This window comes from Oncorhynchus tshawytscha, linkage group LG11 (assembly GCF_018296145.1).
Source record: "Oncorhynchus tshawytscha isolate Ot180627B linkage group LG11, Otsh_v2.0, whole genome shotgun sequence".
Classification (NCBI taxonomy): Eukaryota; Metazoa; Chordata; class Actinopteri; order Salmoniformes; family Salmonidae; genus Oncorhynchus; species Oncorhynchus tshawytscha.
Window position 1 is genome coordinate 12,395,481 of NC_056439.1, and position 19,554 is coordinate 12,415,034.

Below are 19,554 nucleotides of genomic sequence, written 5' to 3' on the forward strand. Positions count from 1 at the left end.
AAATGTGCAGGGCACAAACAAGTACTACAGTTTTGAATACACTGCAGCAAACAAAGTATGCACATACAGGACAACTGTAGGGGATAAAGAGACAGTTTCCAAGAGAAGGGACAATATTAATATTAGAACAATATTTTAAGAGGAAAGTCAGTCCCATATTTCATGAGCTGAAATAAAACAAATGTTCCATGCGCAAGAAAAGCTCTCAAATTATGTGCACAAATGTTTACATCCGTGTTAGTGAGCATCCTTTGCCAAGATAATCCATCCATCTGACAGGTGTGGCATATCAAGATGCTGATGAAACAGCATGATCATTACACAGCACCTTGTGCTGGGGACAATAAATGGTCACTCTAAAATATGCCGTTTTGTCACAACAATGCCATAGATCTCTAATTTTGAGGGAGTGTGCAATTGGCATGCTGACTGCAGGAATGGCCACCAGAGTTGTCTTATGGTTTCTCTACCATAAGCCGCTGCTATAATTTTACCCCCTTTTCATCATATTGGTAGTTAATCTGGTCCTTTCACTGCAACTCCCGTACAAACTCGGGAGAGGCGAAGGTCAAGAGCCGTGGGTCCTCTGAAACACAACCCGCACACTGCTCCTTGACACAATGCACGCTTAACCTGGAAGCCAGCCGCACCAATGTGACAGAGAAAACGGTACACCTGCCGACCATGTCAGCATGCATGTGCCCGCCACAGGAGACGCTAGAGCGCGATGGGACAAGGACATGCCGGCGAAACCCTCCCGAACCCAGACGCTGGGCCAAATGGTTCGTCGCGGCCGGCTGCAACACAGCCCGGTATCGAACCAGGATCTGTAGCCAATGTCATTTTAGAGAATTTGGCAGTACATCCAACCGGCCTCAAAACGCAAACCACGTGTAAGCAGGCAAGCCCAGGACCTCCAAATCTGGCTTCTTCACCAGTGAGATCTGAGACCAGTCACTCGGACAGCTGACGAAATTGTGGGTTCTCACAACCAAAGTATTTCTGCACAAACTGTCAGAAACCATCATGGAAGCTCATGTGCGTGCTCGCCGTCCTCACCAGGGTCTGACCTGACTGTTCTTCAGTGTCATACCAGACATCAGTGGGCAAATGCTCACCAGCACGCTGGAGGAGTCACATCACGGATGACTCCCAGTTTCAACTGTACCACCATTTTTTTATTTCACCAGTTAGGCTAGTTGAGAACAAGTCCTCATTTGCAACTGCGACCTGGCCAAGATAAAGCATAGCAGTGTGAACAGACAACACAGAGTTGCACATGGAGTCAACAATTAACAAGTCAATAACACAGTAGAAAAAAAGGGAGTCTATATACATTGTGTGCAAAAGGCATGAGGTAGGCGAATAATTACAATTTTGCAGATTAAAACACTGGAGTGATAAATGATCAGATGGTCTTGTACAGGTAGAGATACTGTTGTGCAAAAGAGCAGAAAAGTAAATAAATAAACAGTACAGGGATGAGGTAGGTACAAATGGGTGGGCTATTTACCGATAGACTATGTACAGCTGCAGCAATCAGTTAGCTGCTCAGATAGCAGATGTTTGAAGTTGGTGAGGGAGATAAGTCTCTCAGCGATTTTTGCAAGTCACAGGCAGCAGAGAACTGGAACGAAAGGCGGCCAAATGAAGTGTTGGCTTTTAGGGATGATCAGTGAGATGCACGCGCTCCAGCAGGTGTTACGGGTGGGTGTTGCCATCGTGACCAGTAAACTGAGATAAGGCGGAGCTTAACCTTGCATGGACTTGAAGATGACCTGGAGCCAGTGGGTCTGGCGACGAATATGTAGTGAGGGCCAGCTGACTAGAGCATACAGGTCACAGTGGTGGGTGGTATACGGTGCTTTAGTAACAAAACGGATGGCACTGTGATAAACTGCATCCAGTTTGCTGAGTAGTGTTGGAAGCTATTTTGTAGATGACATCGCCGAAGTCGAGGATCGGTAGGATAGTCAGTTTTACTAGGGTAAGTTTGGCGGCGTGAGTGAAGGAGGCTTTGTTGCGGAATAGAAAGCCGACTGTAGATTTGATTTTCAATTGGAGATGTTTGATATGAGTCTGGAAGGAGAGTTTACAGTCTAGCCAGACACCTAGGTACTTATAGATGTCCACATATTCTAGGTCGGAACCATCCAGGGTGGTGATGCTAGTCAGGCGTGCGGGTGCAGGCAGCGAACGGTTGAAAAGCATGCATTTGGTTTTACTAGCGTTTAAGAGCAGTTGGAGGCCACGGAAGGAGTGTTGTCTGGCATTGAAGCTCGTTTGGAGGTTAGATAGCAGTGTCCAAGGACGGGCCGGAAGTATATAGAATGGTGTCGTCTGCGTAGAGGTGGATCAGGGAAACGCCCGCAGCAAGAGCAACATCATTGATATATACAGAGAAAAGAGTCGGCCCGAGGATTGAACCCTGTGGCACCCCCATAGAGACTGCCAGAGGACCGGACCGCCCTCCGATTTGACACACTGAACTCTGTCTGCAAAGTAGTTGGTGAACCAGGCAAGGCAGTCATCAGAAAAACTGATGCTACCGAGTCTGCCGATAAGAATATGGTGATTGACAGAGTCAAAAGCCTTGGCAAGGTCGATGAAGACGGCTGCACAGTACTGTCTTTTATCGATGGCGGTTATGATATCGTTTAGTACCTTGAGCGTGGCTGAGGTGCACCCTTGACCGGCTCGGAAACCAGATTGCACAGTGGAGAAGGTACAGTGGGATTCGAGATGGTCAGTGACCTGTTTGTTGACTTGGCTTTCGAAGACCTTAGATAGGCAGGGCAGGATGGATATGGGTCTGTAACAGTTTGGGCCCAGGGTGTCTCCCCCTTTGAAGAGGGGGATGACTGCGGCAGCTTTCCAATCCTTGGGGATCTCAGACGATATGAAGAGGTTGAACAGGCTGGTAATAGGGGGTCGCGACAATGGCGGCAGATAGTTTCAGAAATAGAGGGTCCAGATTGTCAAGCCCAGCTGATTTGTACAGGTCCAGGTTTTGCAGCTCTTTCAGAGCATCTGCTATCTGGATTTGGGTAAAGGAGAACCTGGAGAGGCTTGGGCGAGTAGCTGCGGGGGGGGGGGGAGCTGTTGGCCGAGGTTGGAGTAGCCAGGCGGAAGGCATGGCCCGCCGTTGAGAAATGCTTGTTGAAGTTTGATAATCATGGATTTATCGGTGGTGACCGTGTTACCTAGCCTCAGTGCAGTGGGCAGCTGGGAGGAGGTGCGCTTGTTCTCCATGGACTTTACAGTGTCTCAGAACTTTTTGGAGTTGGAGCTACAGGATGCAAATTTCTGCCTGAAGAAGCTGGCCTTAGCTTTACTAACTGACTGCGTGTATTGGTTCCTGACTTCCCTGAACAGCTGCATATCACGGTGGACTATTCGATGCTATTGCAGTCCGCCACAGGATGTGGTGCCTAATATATATATATATATATATATAATGCATTGTGCAGTATAAGACAAATGCATTATAAAACATGGAAAAGTACAGTAAGTCTTACTAAAAAAAAAGGAATGATAAAATATTGAACATACCAGTTTACACCTCGTGTTTCCATCTCACACCCAGTCAAACTCAGAACTAAAAGACACAAAACATATTGAATGGAAAGTCTCCATTGAGTATGCTTATGTTCAGGAATGAGCATATTCTGAACCAAGTCAACTCCCCTACCCCTGAGACAGACCAACAGGTAAACTGACAGGCACCACACCTGGGTTCAAATATATTAACACTTTTGAGAATTTGATTGAGTCTGCCTGGAGTGCCAGATGGGCAGGATTTGCAGTTGGGGCTTTTCTATTGGTTTATCAAGCCAGGCAGGCTCAAACAGGTACAGATTTAAATAATTTTTTGAAGTACTTGAAACCCAGGTCTAAAAAGGCACGCATACACACCAACACACCTCTCCAATCTAGGCTTGCTTCAGATACAATGCCTAGCCCATTCCCACTCCTAGGCCTGGTCCAGAAACACTAAATCCCTAATCTAAAGAATTCTGTTAACTTTAGCTTTAAGCTGCTAAAGATGTGCGAAAGCAGCGTTCTAGCCCAGTTTGGTGTTTACAGTTAGTGTAAGCCCTCTAGGCATTTCTGTCACAAAACCAGCTAATCCACTTCTAGATATACAGTGTATTCAGTGAAGTGGGACATTCTGAACCTTGCAATTGCAGATATAAAATCTTATTCAAAATAGATCTCACTTTAGTGAGATCGATGCAATTCTGTAACATTGCACCCTCCTGAAAAGCCCCTCCTAAATTCACCAGGCTTCCAGTCTCAGTGATGTGAAAAAGGCCATCAATTGGAAGAAAACAGCAGCACCATCCCTGTAGCATATTGATTCACTCCTGAATTAGCACAGTATGGATACCCTAGCGCAACAACCTTTGGCATACAGAAATACCACTCAACTTGCTATTTTTATTTTACTGTTGCTCTTTAATTTCTTGTTATTCTTATTCAGATTTTTAACTGCACTGTTGGTTAAGGTATCATAAGTGAGCATTTTACTGTAAGGTCTACCAACACCTGTTTGTATTAGGCGCATGTGACTAATAATTGTTTGAAACTGCCATGCACTATTCAGTTATTGAATAGGCTGTGTTCGCGCGAGTGTTAAGAGTCGTTAAGGGCGGATGCCTCATTGATAATTCAACATTCGCTACAAATAGCCCTGGAAGATGTAGTAAAGGGGCGGGGGGGGATCGTAATTCTATTCATAAAGTTGTTAACATATGACACACGTTGGGGAAGCATAACAGAATGACCTCCCTGCTCCCTTGCAGTGAAATAAGTCTAGACTAGTGTGACTGAGGTGGCTAGCTGTGGACTGAGTGTTGGGTGCGGGGGAGGTGGCAGTCACTGCCAAAGGATCAATCTGCGATAATTAGCCCCACATGGACGCAGTCTCACCTCACCCTCAATTCCCACTCTGCTTTGTACACAATGGTGACTTTGGTGGGAAGGCTGCTTTCAGGACACCAGGTGACCCCTGAGGAAATCAACCACGCTCAGAAACATGTCCTCACTGTACAGGGTCATATAGAGTTGGGACATTGGGGAAGGAGAGGGGTGAAGTGGACCCAAGGTTGTCCACACTGCAGGTATGGCTTGGTGACTGCAGCCTCCCTCTCAGCCCTGTCAACAGGACCTAATGAGAGTTAGTACCCTTAGCCCGGTCCCAGATCTGTTTGTGCCATCTTTCCAACTCTTATGTTCATGCATAAATGTAGCCATATAACAAACATATGGGAACAGGCTTTTCTAACCTACCCATACACTGTCAAGATTCCATGAGGCTCACACCATCACTCTGCACTGCAGAGTCAACCACTGTTAGTACTGATGGTGCCACCTACTGCTGATAACCACCACAGTTTAGAATTTTGGGATATGAGCACCCAAAACCAAAGAAAGTATAATCCTTTTATTTGCCAAGATCCATCACTCCCATTTACAAACAAAACCAGGGTCAGCCCATTTAGATTGCACCTAAGAATCTGAGTCTGGGCTATGAATCCTTAAAACATGGCAGAGGAAAATTTCAAAGTAATACGTCAGACCCAATTTTTCACCTAGTTTAATTTTAAACTGCATGTGCGTTTTTCAAAAAGCCATTTATAACCATGATCATTAAGAGAATACTAGCTTTCTCTACATCTAGCTTCATAAACAAAGCGTCAAACCTGCAGTCTTCATTCAAATAAAATGTAGGGGTGCAAAGGTTTACTAAATCCATGTGTCAGTTCATTATTCGTTTGCGTCACGGTTGGGGTCATACATCGGTTCGAAAATAGTGTTACAGGATACAATTTGGCATCTAGTGGTGAACCAAATATCTTATTTATAATGCATTTTTCACATCAACGGTTCACAGCACTGACTACGCATAACCGAAAATAACTTCTGGACATCAGAACAGCGATTGCCCTCTTTGAACTGGAAGAGGCACTAGAGGGTAGTGCGTATGGCCCAGTACATCACTGGGGCCAAGCTTTCTGCCATCCAGGATATATATATATAAATAATAGGCTTTGTCAAAGGAAAGCCCCCCAAAAAAAGGGTCAGACACTCCAGTCACAGACTTTCTCTGCTACAGCACAGCAAGCGGTACTGGAGCGCCAAGTCTAGAACCAAAGGCTCCTTAACAGCGTCTACCACTAAGCCATAAGACTGCTGAACAAATAAAAATGGCCACCGGACTATTTACATTGACCCCCCCTCCATTTCTTTTGCACACTGCTGTTTATGCAGTCACTTCACCCTTAACTACATGTACAAATTACCTCGACTAACCTTTACCCCCACACGGACTCAGTACCCCCTGTATATAGCCTCGTTATTGTTTCTCTAGTTTATTTGGTAGATATTTTCTTAACTATGCTTGAACTGCACTGTTGGTTAAGGGCTTGTAAGTAAGCATTTCACGTTAAGGTCGAAACCTTACCGTATACACTATTCGGCACGTGACAACTTAAGTTTGAATGTGGCTATACATTTTGTAATTTTTTTTTATAGGGACTAGAATTGTTTTTTTCTTCACGCAAACATTTTAATCACCACGCCATTATACTGAAATGCTACAAACTCAAAACAATTTAACCATCGATGGAAAGTATTAAATACCCTTAATCTCATTTAGCCATTTAAAGAGAAAGTTTAGCACTAACTTCCTGCTCAACGGAGTGGGGCTCTCAATAATAGTAACGCCTGCCAAAGACAAGCAGAGCAGGCGGGACGCAGCGGTGAGGCAGTGCGCCCTTGGCCCAGTTCCACAGAGTGTGGTGAGAGAGCTCCGTAATCTGTTGTAGAAAAGGCTAGATTCTCATGTGAGAGCCTCTGAACATTTGAGACGACAGCGAGAGAGGACCAAGAGTTTCCCACATCACAAGCCTCCATTTCCAGATTTCTTTGAATGGCTTGGTATGAATGTTGTCATTGTACTTCAAAGCGGACAAGACAAGAATCCTCCAATGCGACACATGATAATCACAAGTTTGTAGAGTGGAGAAATTGGTCTGTGAGAGTCGCAGCAACCCGTGTTACGGCATTGCGTTGTGACTTAAAATGTATGGCAAACAAGGTAACAAACCATACAACTCCACGCACAAGGACTACTTAATTGCAGACATTTTTACAAAAATACATTTACTGGAAGAACTGTGCGGATGCAGTTTGGTAAAATCCCGTGACCATGTTTTCCATAAACTCTTAAATATCTGCTCCAAATTTAAAAAATGTCTGCAGAAAGAATGTGTCAGCTATTACAACAGAGTTAATTATTTTTTATTTAAATACAAATAAAATGGCTTTTGTTAATTGAACCACAGTAAGTGAAGTGGGACCCTGATCTATACTACACAGAATTTCATTATGATGGCTATGAATGCCATCCTCTTCATGGTGATGTTTATTTCACCAGGTAGGCTAGTTGAGAATAAGTTCTCATTTACAACTGTGACCTGGCCAAGATAAAGCATAGCAGGGTGAACAGATGGCAACAGAGTTACACATGGAACAATAAACAAGTCAATAACCGTAGACAAAAAAAGTATACAGTGTGCAAAAGGCTCGAGGGAGGCAAATAATTACAATTTAGCAGATTAACACTGGAGTGATAAATGATCAGACGGTCATGTGCAGGTAGAGATACTGGTGTGCAAAAGAGCAGAGAAGTAAATAAAAACAGTATGGGGATGAGGTAGGTAAATTGGGTCAGTTTTACTAGGGTACGGAGAAGGTACGGTGGGATTCGAGATGGTCAGTGATCTGTTTGTTGACTTGGCTTTCGAAGACCTAGGCAGGCAGGGCAGGATGGATATAAGTCTGTAACAGTTTGGGTCTAGGGTGTCACCCCCTTTGAAGAGGGGGATGACCGCGGCAGCATTCCAGTCCTTGGGGATCTCAGACGATATGAAAGAGGTTGAACAGGCTGGTTAATAGGGGTTGCGACGATGGCGGCAGATAGTTTCAGAAATAGAGGGTCCAGATTGTCAAGCCCAGCTGATTTGTACGGGTCCAGGTTCTGCAGCTCTTTCAGAACATCTCTGGATTTGGTTAAAGGAGAAGCGGTGGAGGCTTGGGGGAGTAGCTGCGGGGGGGGGCTGTTGGCCGAGGTTAGAGTAGCCAGGAGGAAGGCATGGCCAGCCGTTGAGAAATGCTTGTTGAAATTTTCGATTATCATGGATTTATACCTAGCCTCAGTGCAGTGGGCAGCTGGGAGGAGGTGCTCTTGTTCTCCATGGACTTTAGTGTCCCAGAACTTTTTGGAGTTAGAGCTACAGGATGCAAATTTCTGCTTGAAAAGGCTTGCCTTTGCTTTCCTGACTGACTGCGTGTATTGGTTCCTGACCTCCCTGTACAGTTGCATATCGCAGGGACTATTCGATGCTATTGCAGTCCACCACAGAACGTTTTTGTGCTGGTCGAGGGCAGTCAGTTCTGGAGTCAACCAGGGGCTATATCTGTTCTTAGATCTGCATTTTTTGAACGGAGCATGCTGATCTAAGATGGTGAGGAAGTTATTTAAAGAATGACCAGGCATCCTCAACTGACGGGATGAGGTCAATATCCTTCCAGGATACCCGGGCCAGGTCAATTAGAAAGGCCTGCTCGCAGAAGTGTTTTAGGGAGCGTTTGACAGTGATTAGGGGTGGTCGTTTGACTGCGGACCCGTAGCGGATACAGGCAATGATCGCTGAGATCCTGGTTGAAGACAGCGGAGGTGTATTTGGAGGGCCAGTTGGTCAGGATAATGTCTATGAGGGTGCCCTTGTTTACAGATTTAGGGTTGTACCTGGTGGGTTCCTTGATGATTTGTGTGAGATTAATGGCTAGCTTAGATTTTAGGACTGCCAGGGTGTTAAGCATATCCCAGTTTAGGTCCCCTAACAGAACAAACTCTGGAGAGATTCATTTTTTAAATTAGAAGTACGAACTGTTTGGGTATGGACCTGGAAAGTATGACATTACTTTGCAGGCTAACTCCTCCCCCTTTGGCAGTCCTATCTTGACAAAAAAAATGTTATAGTTGGGTATGGAAATCTCAGAATTTTTGGTGGCCTTCCTAAGCCAGGATTCAGACAAAGCAAGGACATCAGGGTTGGCAGAGTGTGCAGGGTTGGCAAAGCAGTGAGTAAAACAAACTTAGGAGGCTTGATGTTGACATGAAACCAAGGCTTTTTTGATCACAGAAGTCAACAAATGAGGGTGCCTGGGGACATGCAGGGCCTGGATTTCCCTCCACATCACCCGCGGAACAGAGGAGTAGAATGAGGGTGCGGCTAAAGGCTATCAAAACTGGTTGCCTAGAGCGTTGGGGACAAAGGATAAAAGGCGCAGATTTCTGGGCGTGGTAGAATATTTTCAGGGCATAATGCTAAGACAGGGGTATGGTGGGGTGCGGGTACAGCGGAGGTAAGCCCAGGCACTGGGTGATGATAAGAGAGGTTGTATCTCTGGATATGCTGATTGTAATAGGCGAGTTCACCGCATGTGTGGGGAGGTGAGACAAAGGAGGTATGAAGAGTGGAATTAGGGGGTCCATTGTAAACTAAAACAATGATAACTAACCTGAACAGTATACAAGGCATATTGACATTTCAGACATACAGCGAGGCATAAAGTAATCACAGGTGGTGATTGGGAGAGCTAGCTAAAACAACACGTGAGAACAGCAATCAGCTAACACAACAGCAGGTAAAAATGGCAATGACTAGGCAGAGCGGGTCGGATTAACTACACACAGCCTGAGTTCGCGGCTGGGGCCGAAAGATAAAATAAATAAACAGAATGGCGTACCGTGGTTAATGGACAGTCCAGTAGGCATCGGCTATGTAGCCAAGTGATCAGTGTCCAGGGGGCTGCAGTAGATGGAACAGGGGAACCCCACTACGCTAGCGACACAGCGTTTAAAGTTAGTAGCCCTGGGCTAGAAGGAGCATCTGCTCCGACGGAGGCCGGATGAAAGCACAGCGGATGGAGTATTCGTCGGCAGACCAGTCGTGGTGGTGCGCCGTGTCGACAGAATCCAAGCCAGATGGCGAAAGGGGTATTGTGGAATTTAGTTTGCTAGCCGGGAGATGTGCCTGGCTCACGGCTAACTGGTGCTAGCTTCGTGGCAGTGGCGTTTGCCACTATATCCAAATCGGTAGCAGAGGTGATCCAGTGCCAAGGTCCAGAGTTTACAGCAAGGATGTGGTGGAGTTTTGGGCTCGAGCCATGCATGAGTGGGGTTCGGGTGAACAGCCAAGTAGGCCGGAAGGTGGGCCTCAGGGAAAAGCTTCGGTACTGGGTGCCACGGTGAGTGAAAGCTAGCTGCGAGCTAGCTGTGAAGATCAGAAGTAGTGGTCCAGGGATTACGGCAGGAATCCGGTGTTGTGGAGAGACAGTCCGATATTGTTAGACAAGCAATATTGGTAGACAGGAGAGTATTATCCAGGCTAAAAACAGGGCTGTATCGGTGCACAACGTAAAAGCCGCTAGCAGTGGCTAACAATGACTAAATAGCTTGTAGCTAATTAGCTTCTGGAGATTCTTGAATGTGTTCTAAAATAATATGGATTCCATATCACATTGGGTGAGGCAGGTTACCGGAAGGTATAATCGAATAAAATTAAAAATCGAGAAGAGATTGAATATATATATATATATACACACACAAAAAAAATACAAAACGTACACGATAGGACAAAACAAACACGTCTTCACTGCTACGCCATCTTGGACATGTATCCTAAATAGGTACACCAAGCTAGAAATAGGCAATATCCCCTTTGCATATGTGAGTATTATTCTATACATTCTGTATTATTTTAATGAGCTCCACTAAACAAAATTGTTGGTCCGGACCAAATCTGTACCAATCTTTGATGTCCAAACGTGTGACTAATTACAGCACAGTATACACACAGTAGTGTAATCCACTTGTGTGCTCTAATGTGTACTATACGCGACAGTACTAAACCCTTTACTGTACTCTGTGCTTCACAATACTCTACTTTCCTTTACTGTACTCTGCAAACTTGTGAAACAGACATCTATGATTGTTTCAGATTAGGTCCGGTCCAAATCTGAATGGACGTCTGTTTGGACCAAATGAAAGCCGGTCCTGACGACTGGACGTTAAAATCAAGGCCAGGGCGGATTGACCAAATTTTAACGTCCATGGACGTCCGGTGTCAGTCAGTTCTCAGTGGGTGAGGATGCTGGTTAAATGGAAAGGGGCTCATGGGAGGACTACAATCTACACCATCACAATAAAACCATTATTTATTTTAGGAAAGGTCTAAAGAAACTGTAGTCCATTTCAGAAGAACCAAATAGCATATTCTGAGTTTAATTTATGTTAGGCCCCGATCTGGCTGTGGGCTACACTAGGTCATTTAGCAGACACGGTTTGCTTAGAATTCTGTGGCACTATTTTACAGTATGAGGAATACAATTAAACACAGCTGAATAGAAAGGATATTTTCTCCAAATGATTTCCGAGGGAGCGCACACATGCGGCTTTTCTGTGTTGAGCAATTAATGAAAGAAACAGGTCCTCCTACTGGCTTCATTTAGAGTTCTTTATGAAACTTCAGTTGTGATACAAACGTTTGGCTATACATTTAGATTTTTTTTTTATACTTAAAGCCTGCATGATGCAACTAACGATGATTTGAAGAAAAGGCATGAGCTCTGCTTCTTGCGCAGGCTGCACACACTTCAGTCTCTCATTCACAATTTAACAAGCACTTGATAATATTCTCACCCATCAGACTATTCTTAACTTAATATGGTCCTTACATATAGCCTATGGATGGATTTTTAAAATGTATTTAGAATGGCCTAAAACTAATGGAATCCGTAGCCTATACTCAAATAACGAATGAGGTTACGTTTTTCATATGTAAGCATAGGCAGCGCATGCATAAGGCTAGAAGAAGCTTTTCCTAAAGTAAATTGAATTTTAAAGTGCCAAAATTATATATCCTAATCCAGTCTACACAGATGTAAATTAAGTATTCAAAATAGGCTACTAAAGCATGATTTGGCCAGAGAATCATTCAATTATTTAAAAAAAGTTATGATTGTTTTAAACTCATTGTACACAGGTCAGAAGGAAATACAGCAGATGCAATCTGCCCAAAGTGTTAAATTGGGGCAGGTCTAGGGTTTCTAGGATAATGGTGTTGATGGGAGTCAGGACCAGCCTTTCAAAGCACTTCACGGCTTCAGATGCGAGTGCTACGGGTCGGTAGTCATTTAGGCAGGGACTATGGTGGTCTGCTTGAAACATGTTGGTATTACAGACAGGGGAGAGGTTGAAAATGTCAGTGAAGACAAGCCAATGCATGTTCGGAGTACACGTCCTGGTAATTCGTCTGGCCATGCGGCCTTGTGAATGTTGTTTAAAAAAGTCTTGCTCACATGGCTACAGAGAAGGGGATCAGTCTTCGGAACAGCTGATGCTCTCATGCCACTGGGCAGCTCTCGGCTGTGCTTCCCTTTGTAGTCTGTAATAGTTTGAAAGCCATGCTCCTTGAAAGCAGCAGCTCTACCCTTTAGCTCAGTGCGAATGTTGCCTGTAATCCATGACTTCTGGTTGGGGTATGTACAAGGTCGGGGACGACAGCGATACACTTATTGATGAAGCCAATGACTGACGTGGTGTACTCAATGCCATCGGAAAAATCCTGGAACATATTCCAGTCTGTGCTAGCAAAACAGTAGTGTAGCTAAGCAGCTGCTTCACCTGACCACTTTCTTATTGACCGAGGCCCTGGTGCATCCTGCTTTAATATTCCACCTAGTTTCTCAAACTTGTAGTCAATTACCACAATCCATTGCTTCAGTTTCTGGCTGACGAATATGGATCAGACGGGAAGAGGCAAAGAGAGTGAAAAATCTGTCCTAAATAAGCCCAATGTGTTTCATTGGATGTAAACTTGTTGCCTGCCTTCCCACCTTTGGGACCATGTTGCCGACATAACAAATGGGGGACATGAGCATCTCGTCATTATACACAGACCGCATGAGAGGAATGTACACAGCGAAAAAGGGACAACTTGAAAGTATGCCTTATGTACTTTGAACTAGTCAAATGATTGTCAGACAGCTCTGAAGCATAGTCTACTTAGGCAGGCTAGCTAAATAGGATGCCTAAAGACAGTACCGTATGGGGAGTGAATAGATAAGGTTAGGTCTGGTTGGCAGACTGTTACTGCCTGAGCAGAGATTAGATTGAATGTTTTAAATAATATTGAAACTTAAAGACCTAAAAAAAATATAAAGCACTAAATCCCACAACACTACTTTGTGATCCTCAAACAATGATATCCTCAGGACATTGGATTCTCATAGTGCACAGAAGTCTTTAAAATGATGCCCAACAAAGAGAAGACAGTGTGCGCTTCTGTGTCTGGACCCTTCTAGAACATGACATTTCCATACAAACTATAGATTGTGGTAAAAAAAAAAAAAACTCCTCCTTTAAGTTGTGTAAACAAGCAAGTGTAGAGCTAGACTGTTTACAATATAATTAACAAATCAACTGGTCTTCATGGTAAATAAGCATTTGCAAAAGTTTATAGTTAAAAAAACAGTAAAGTCTTCACCCCGCCAGTGTTTTGAGTGTGAGAGATACAGTTGAAGTTGTAAGTTTTACATACACATTTAAACTCAGTTTCACAATTCCTGACATTTAATCATAGTAAAGAGTCCCCGTCTTAGGTCAGTTAGGATCACCACTTTATTTTAAGAATGTGAAATGTCAAAATAGAGAGAATGATTTATTTCAGCTTTTATTTATTTCATCACATTCCCAGTGGGTCAGACGTTTACACACTCAATTAGTATTTGGTAGCATTGCCTTAAATTGTTAAACTTGGGTCAAACATTTTGGGATGGCCACTCCAATACCTTGACTTTGTTGTCCTTAAGCCATTTTGCCTCAACTTTGGAAGTATGCTTGGGGTCATTGACCATTTGAAAGACCCATGTGTGACCACGCTTTAACTTCCTGACTGATGTCTTGAGATGTTGCTTCAATATAGCCACATCATTTTCCAACCTCATGATGCCATCTAGTTTGTGAAGTGCACCAGTCCCTCCTGCAGCAAAGCACCCCCACGCTTGGGATGGTGTTCTTCAGCTTGCAAGCCTCCCCCTTTGTCTTCCAAACATAACGATGGTAATTATGGCCAAACAGTTCTATTTTTGTTTTATCAGACCAGAGGACTTTTCTCCAAAAAAGTACAATCTTTGTCCCCATGTGCAGTTACAAAACCGTAGTCTGGATTTTTTTAATGGCGGTTTTGGAGCAGTGGCTTCTTCCTTGAGAGGACTTTCATGTTATGTCAATATAGGACTTGTTTTACTGTGGATATTAGATACTTTTTTACCCGTTTCCTCCAGCATCTTCACAAGGTCCTTTGCTGCTGTCCTGGGATTGATATGCACATTTCGCACCTAAGCACATTCATCTCTAGGACACAGAACACATCTCCTTCCTGAGTGGTATGACGGCTACATGGTCCCGTGGGGTTTATACTTACCTACTACGGTTTGTACAGGTGGACGTGGTACCTTCAGGTGTTTGGAAATTGCTCCTAAGGATGAAGCAGACTTGGAGGTCTACCATTTTTTTTCTGAGGTCTTGGCAGATTTCTTTTGATTTTCCCATGATGTCAAGCAAAGAGGCACTGAGTTTGAAGGTAGGCCTTGAAATACATCCACAGGTACACCTCCAATTGACTCCAATGATGTCAATTAGCCTATCAGAAGCGTCTAAAGCCATGACAACATTTACTGGAATTTCCCAAGCTGTTTAAAGGCGCAGTCAACTTAGTGTATTTAAACTTGACCCAATGGAATTGTGACAGTGAAGTCTAAGTGAAATAATCTGTCTAAACAATTGTCGGAAAAATGACTTGTCATGCATAAAGTAGATGTCCTAACCGACTTGCCAAAACTAGTCTGTTAACAAGAAATTTGTGGAGGGGTTGAAAAACGAGTTAATGACTCCGGAGAGAAGTTTATTCCTGTCGGTGCAACGTACAAAGATTCCAAGTGGCTGTATCGACTCCGACAGCATATCCCGAGAGTCATTTTCTGTGAAACAGAGTATGTTACAATCCCTGATGTCTCTCTGGAAAGCAACCCTTGCCCTAATTTCATCTACCTTTGTTATCTAGAGACATTCGCAAAAAATACCCACCGCTTTCGAGTGTGGTGTGCGCGCCTTCATAGTCTGACCAGAAGACCGCTCCGTCTACCTCTTCTCTGGCAGCGTTGTTTTGGATCAGCCTCTGGAATCATCTCAAATTCCCTGGGTAGTCCGGACAAAGGATCCGCTTCGGAACAGTCGTATTCCTGGTCATAGTGCTGGTAAGTTGACACCACTCTGATATCTAATTCTTCCCAGCTCTATGTAACAAGATTCTGGGCTAACAATGTAAGAAATAATACATTAAAAAAAAAATTAAATACTGCAAAGTTTCTTAAGGACTAGAAGCGAAGCAGCCCTCTGTCGGCACCATTTTGCGGCACATTTGGAGAGATGTAACATAGGCAAATACGAACCAGACTTCGTAGCAGAATACCTTTGTAATATATAGTAAAAGGCATGTGAAGAGCTTCTGTAGATGTTGCCACATGGTTGTCAGTCAACACATCCGTTCATATCTGCATTTGACATGAATTCAAGCTACTAAAGAAAAGTTCCATAGGGGTTGGTTTCAGACCAGATCTAGGACCTTTTAGGCAAAAAAAAGCTAGGGTGGGATTGGGAACCAGGCAACAGGTGGCACACAGCCTGGCTGGATGATGAATGGGTGTAAACAGGGACCGGTTCAGGATGGTGCAACGTTACGGAAACGTTCATATATAAAAGCATCGAGTAGAACAGATATGGTTGTCTGACAAGTAGAATAAGAATCCATGTTACCTGCATTTGTTACACTTCTATCTGCGACATTGTGAACATTTCACCTCACTGAAACACAGGTGACCCCTTCCATGTGTTCCATAAGCACCAGCTGCCTACTTTTAAGGAATCTACTTAATTGACTAACAAATTGGTGCGCATCAGATGAAACTAAATCTGATTTTGAAGGGCAAACATTTTTGCAGGGGGGCATGCCACCACTCCCCCTTAGCTGGCAACTTTTTTTTAATAATGCAGACTAGAGTTTCAGGAACACACTGCCCCTGGGGGTTGTAGTCAATAAGAGACATTCACCTTTCACCTAAACCTGACCGTCTTCATCAGCAGTACTGTAATGCACTGACAAAATACTCTCCCCTTTGTAGTATATGGAAAAAAATGCAACTCCATATGATAACCACATGGCAGACCAATCCAGTGAAAGGGTTCGCATCTCAAGAATATTGTCAACAGGAGAGGCAGTTAAAACCAGCACACTCAGTAAGTCAATGTCAAAAACAGACTCCAGGCAACATTCCACACAATTCCTCTGTGGTTGTCTGCTGTGCCACATTGAGCCAGGTATAGGCCTAGCTTATAAAAACGTCAAATGTTCAGGTGTTCTACCCAACCAAGTTTCAAAGGCACCCGTCATCATTTGAACTTGGGCTTAATAAGTAGGCTACAACCATTGGTAACAAGTGTATGTCTTTGAAATAGCTGTGAACTTGCAGCCACCCTGAGCTGACCTGGGCAGGGTTAAGAAAGTGTGCATTACAGATTTCTGGCAAAGAACATTGACGATTTAGTAACACCAATAGGTCTAAATCTTTCTTGCCACCTGTACTAAGCTTAACGCTTATGAACTGTTTAGCAAGAGCAAAAATAAACCTTCCTTTGAAAAAAGGTCACCAAGACCGGAGTAGGCCAAATGCAGCATTAATATGCAACAAGCTACTCCATGAAAATATATTGCTACATTGCAATTTCAACAGAACCTGATCACGTCAACGGGTATCACCCTTTCCATTTAAATGCAACGTGATAAAAATGACTGTTAATCCCAAAATCAAATCAAAAGTATTTCCATTTCGGAGTAGCCTGTCGTTTTTGCTTTAATAATGGAAATAGTATTTTATATTGCTTGTTTAAATAGTTTTTTTTTAAAGCATAAGAATATTTTTCGACAATCACTGATAGCATCTCAGCAAACAGTCTCGATACAAATGACAGGCGGGGGATGCCGCAACACGAGTTTGACAATGGATACATTGTCTCCTTTTAAACTTGTATTACAATATTAGCTAACTAACAATGGCGTCATTCGGGCTCTTTTCACAAGTCCTAACAGCGCGCATCACGCTAATAAACGTTTCGAAACAAAGTTGAGTGTCGCACCAAAAACGTACTATTTCCTCATACGACCGTTTTCTTCAACCTCTTCCACTAGACTGCCTCGGATATTTCGTTTTATAATTTGCGGTCGCAAGAAGTTGATATAGTTTACAGGAAGAAAGTTATACAGGACATAAACATTTTAATGACTACGTGTTGATTCACCAAGCACGTTACGAAATAGGGAACGCCTGTAAAAGAGAACTATTGTTTGTGATGTTTCGAGTATAGGCCTACGTCTTAAAATCCGTAGACTATCCAGCCTGCGATATCACGTAATCTGTATTGATATTATGATGGAGGTTATCTACATTTAAAAACGAATGAATCCAGACATCTACACCTTTTGAAAATTGAGCGATTTATGGTGACTGGTGGGGTTTAATGGCCCAGTTATCAATGTTATTGCGCAAACAAACACAATAATGTATTCATTATTTTTACATAGTTATTGAGCACAAACCTGGAACAATATAATTGAATAGGCAAAGCATAAAGTTAAACAGCCAACAAACCTGTGTCAAGCAGCCTCCTAGGCGTGAATGATTCAGAATCTTTAAAGTGGATGTAGCGCTCAACAGTGTATCTCACCGGTAAAGCAGCTGTTTGGCCAATCAGTGATGGTGTCTAATATATATTTTTTTCTCCCATATATTTTCAAAGGCGTGTTTTCATTGGTCAATATCTATTGAACGTTAACGTACACCCACATTTTTTGCACATTCCAACACACTTAATTTACGTCACACTATTCAATACACATTCAATCACCAAAAGAGTTTCAGATCATATTTGATCAAATCACTTGAATTAGTTTATTAAAGATGCTTCGACTGCAAATTTGTTCAGACAAGTTCAATTTTATTCCAAGTTCAATTTCAACGCAATTTTTATCAAAGCAATTCGTGTAACCTAGGATTTTATTACATTTCTTGTTGTTTTTGACAGTACAGTTTTGCCACATTATCAGACACTCGCTAAATTTGATCAGCATATCGAATGCGCGACCCAGGCTGGCAAAATTCTGGATCATTGTTACTCTAACTTCCGCGACACATACAAAGCTCTCCATCGCCCTCCTTTCGGGAAATCTGACAACTACTCAATTTTGTTTGCCTATAGCCAGAAACTGAAACAGGAAACGCCCGTGCTCAGGAATGTTCAGTGCTGGTCCGACCAATCTGATGCCTCGCTTCAAGATTGCTTCGATCACGTGGACTGGGATATTTTTTTTATTTTATTTCACCTTTATTTAACCAGGTAGGCTAGTTGAGAACAAGTTCTCATTTGCAACTGCGACCTGGCCAAGATAAAGCAAAGCAGTTTGACACATACAACAACACAGAATTACACATGGAACAAACACACATACAATCAATAATACAGTAGAAAAATCTATATACAGCATGTGCAAATGAGGTAGGATAAGAGAGGTAAGGCAATAAAGAGGCCATGGTGACAAAGTAATTACAATATAGCAATTAAACACTGGAATTGTAGGATGTGCAGAAGATGAATGTGCAAGTTGAGATACTGTGGTGCAAAGGAGCAAGATAAATAAATAAATACAGTATGGGGATGAGGTAGATTGGATGGGCTATTTACAGATGAGCTATGTACAGATGCAGTGATCTGTGAGCTGCTCTGACAGCTGGTGCTTAAAGCTAGTGAGGGAGGTAAGAGTCTCCAGCTTCAGAGATTTTTGCAGTTCGTTCCAGTCATTGGCAGCAGAGAACTGGAAGGAGAGGCGGCCAAAGGAAGAATTGGCTTTGGGGGTGACCAGTGAGATATACCTGCTGGAGCGCGTGCTACGGGTGGGTGCTGCTATGGTGACCAGTGAGCTGAGATAAGGCAGGGCTTTACCTAGCAGAGACTTGTAGATGACCTGGAGCCAGTGGGTTTGGTGACGAGTATGAAGCGAGGGTCAGCCAACGAGAGTGTACAGGTTGCAGTGGTGGGTAGTATATGACAAAATGGATGGCACTGTGATAGACTGCATCCAGTTTGCTGAGTAGAGTGTTGGAGGCTATTTTGTTAATGACATCGCCGAAGTCGAGGATCGGTAGGATGGTCAGTTTTATGAGGGTATGTTTGGCAGCATGAGTGAAGGATGCTTTGTTGTGAAATAGGAAGCCAATTCTATATTTAATTTTGGATTGGCGATGTTTAATGTGAGTCTGGAAGGAGAGTTTACAGTCTAACCAAACACCTAGGTATTTGTAGTTGTCCAC

General features: G+C 43.3%; 1 protein-coding gene across 4 annotated transcripts in view; it reads right to left on the bottom strand.

Moving 5' to 3' along the window:
• The window catches only part of LOC112261443 (long-chain-fatty-acid--CoA ligase 1), a 54,160-nt gene extending 36,206 nt beyond the window's left edge, over positions 1-17,954 (bottom strand). Inside the window, exon 1 of one of the 4 annotated variants that reach the window (XM_024436766.2) lies at positions 17,839-17,954. Coding sequence is in view for 1 of the 4 variants with exons in the window: in XM_024436765.1 (XP_024292533.1) it covers positions 15,221-15,250 (30 nt within the window). In the remaining 3 variants the exon portion in view is untranslated. Of the gene's footprint in view, positions 1-3,552; positions 3,698-15,220; positions 15,266-17,838 lie in introns of those variants that run through there. The other 3 variants (XM_024436767.2, XM_024436765.1, XM_024436769.2) reach the window with 3 other exon arrangements.
• Positions 17,955-19,554: the final 1,600 nt, after the last annotated feature.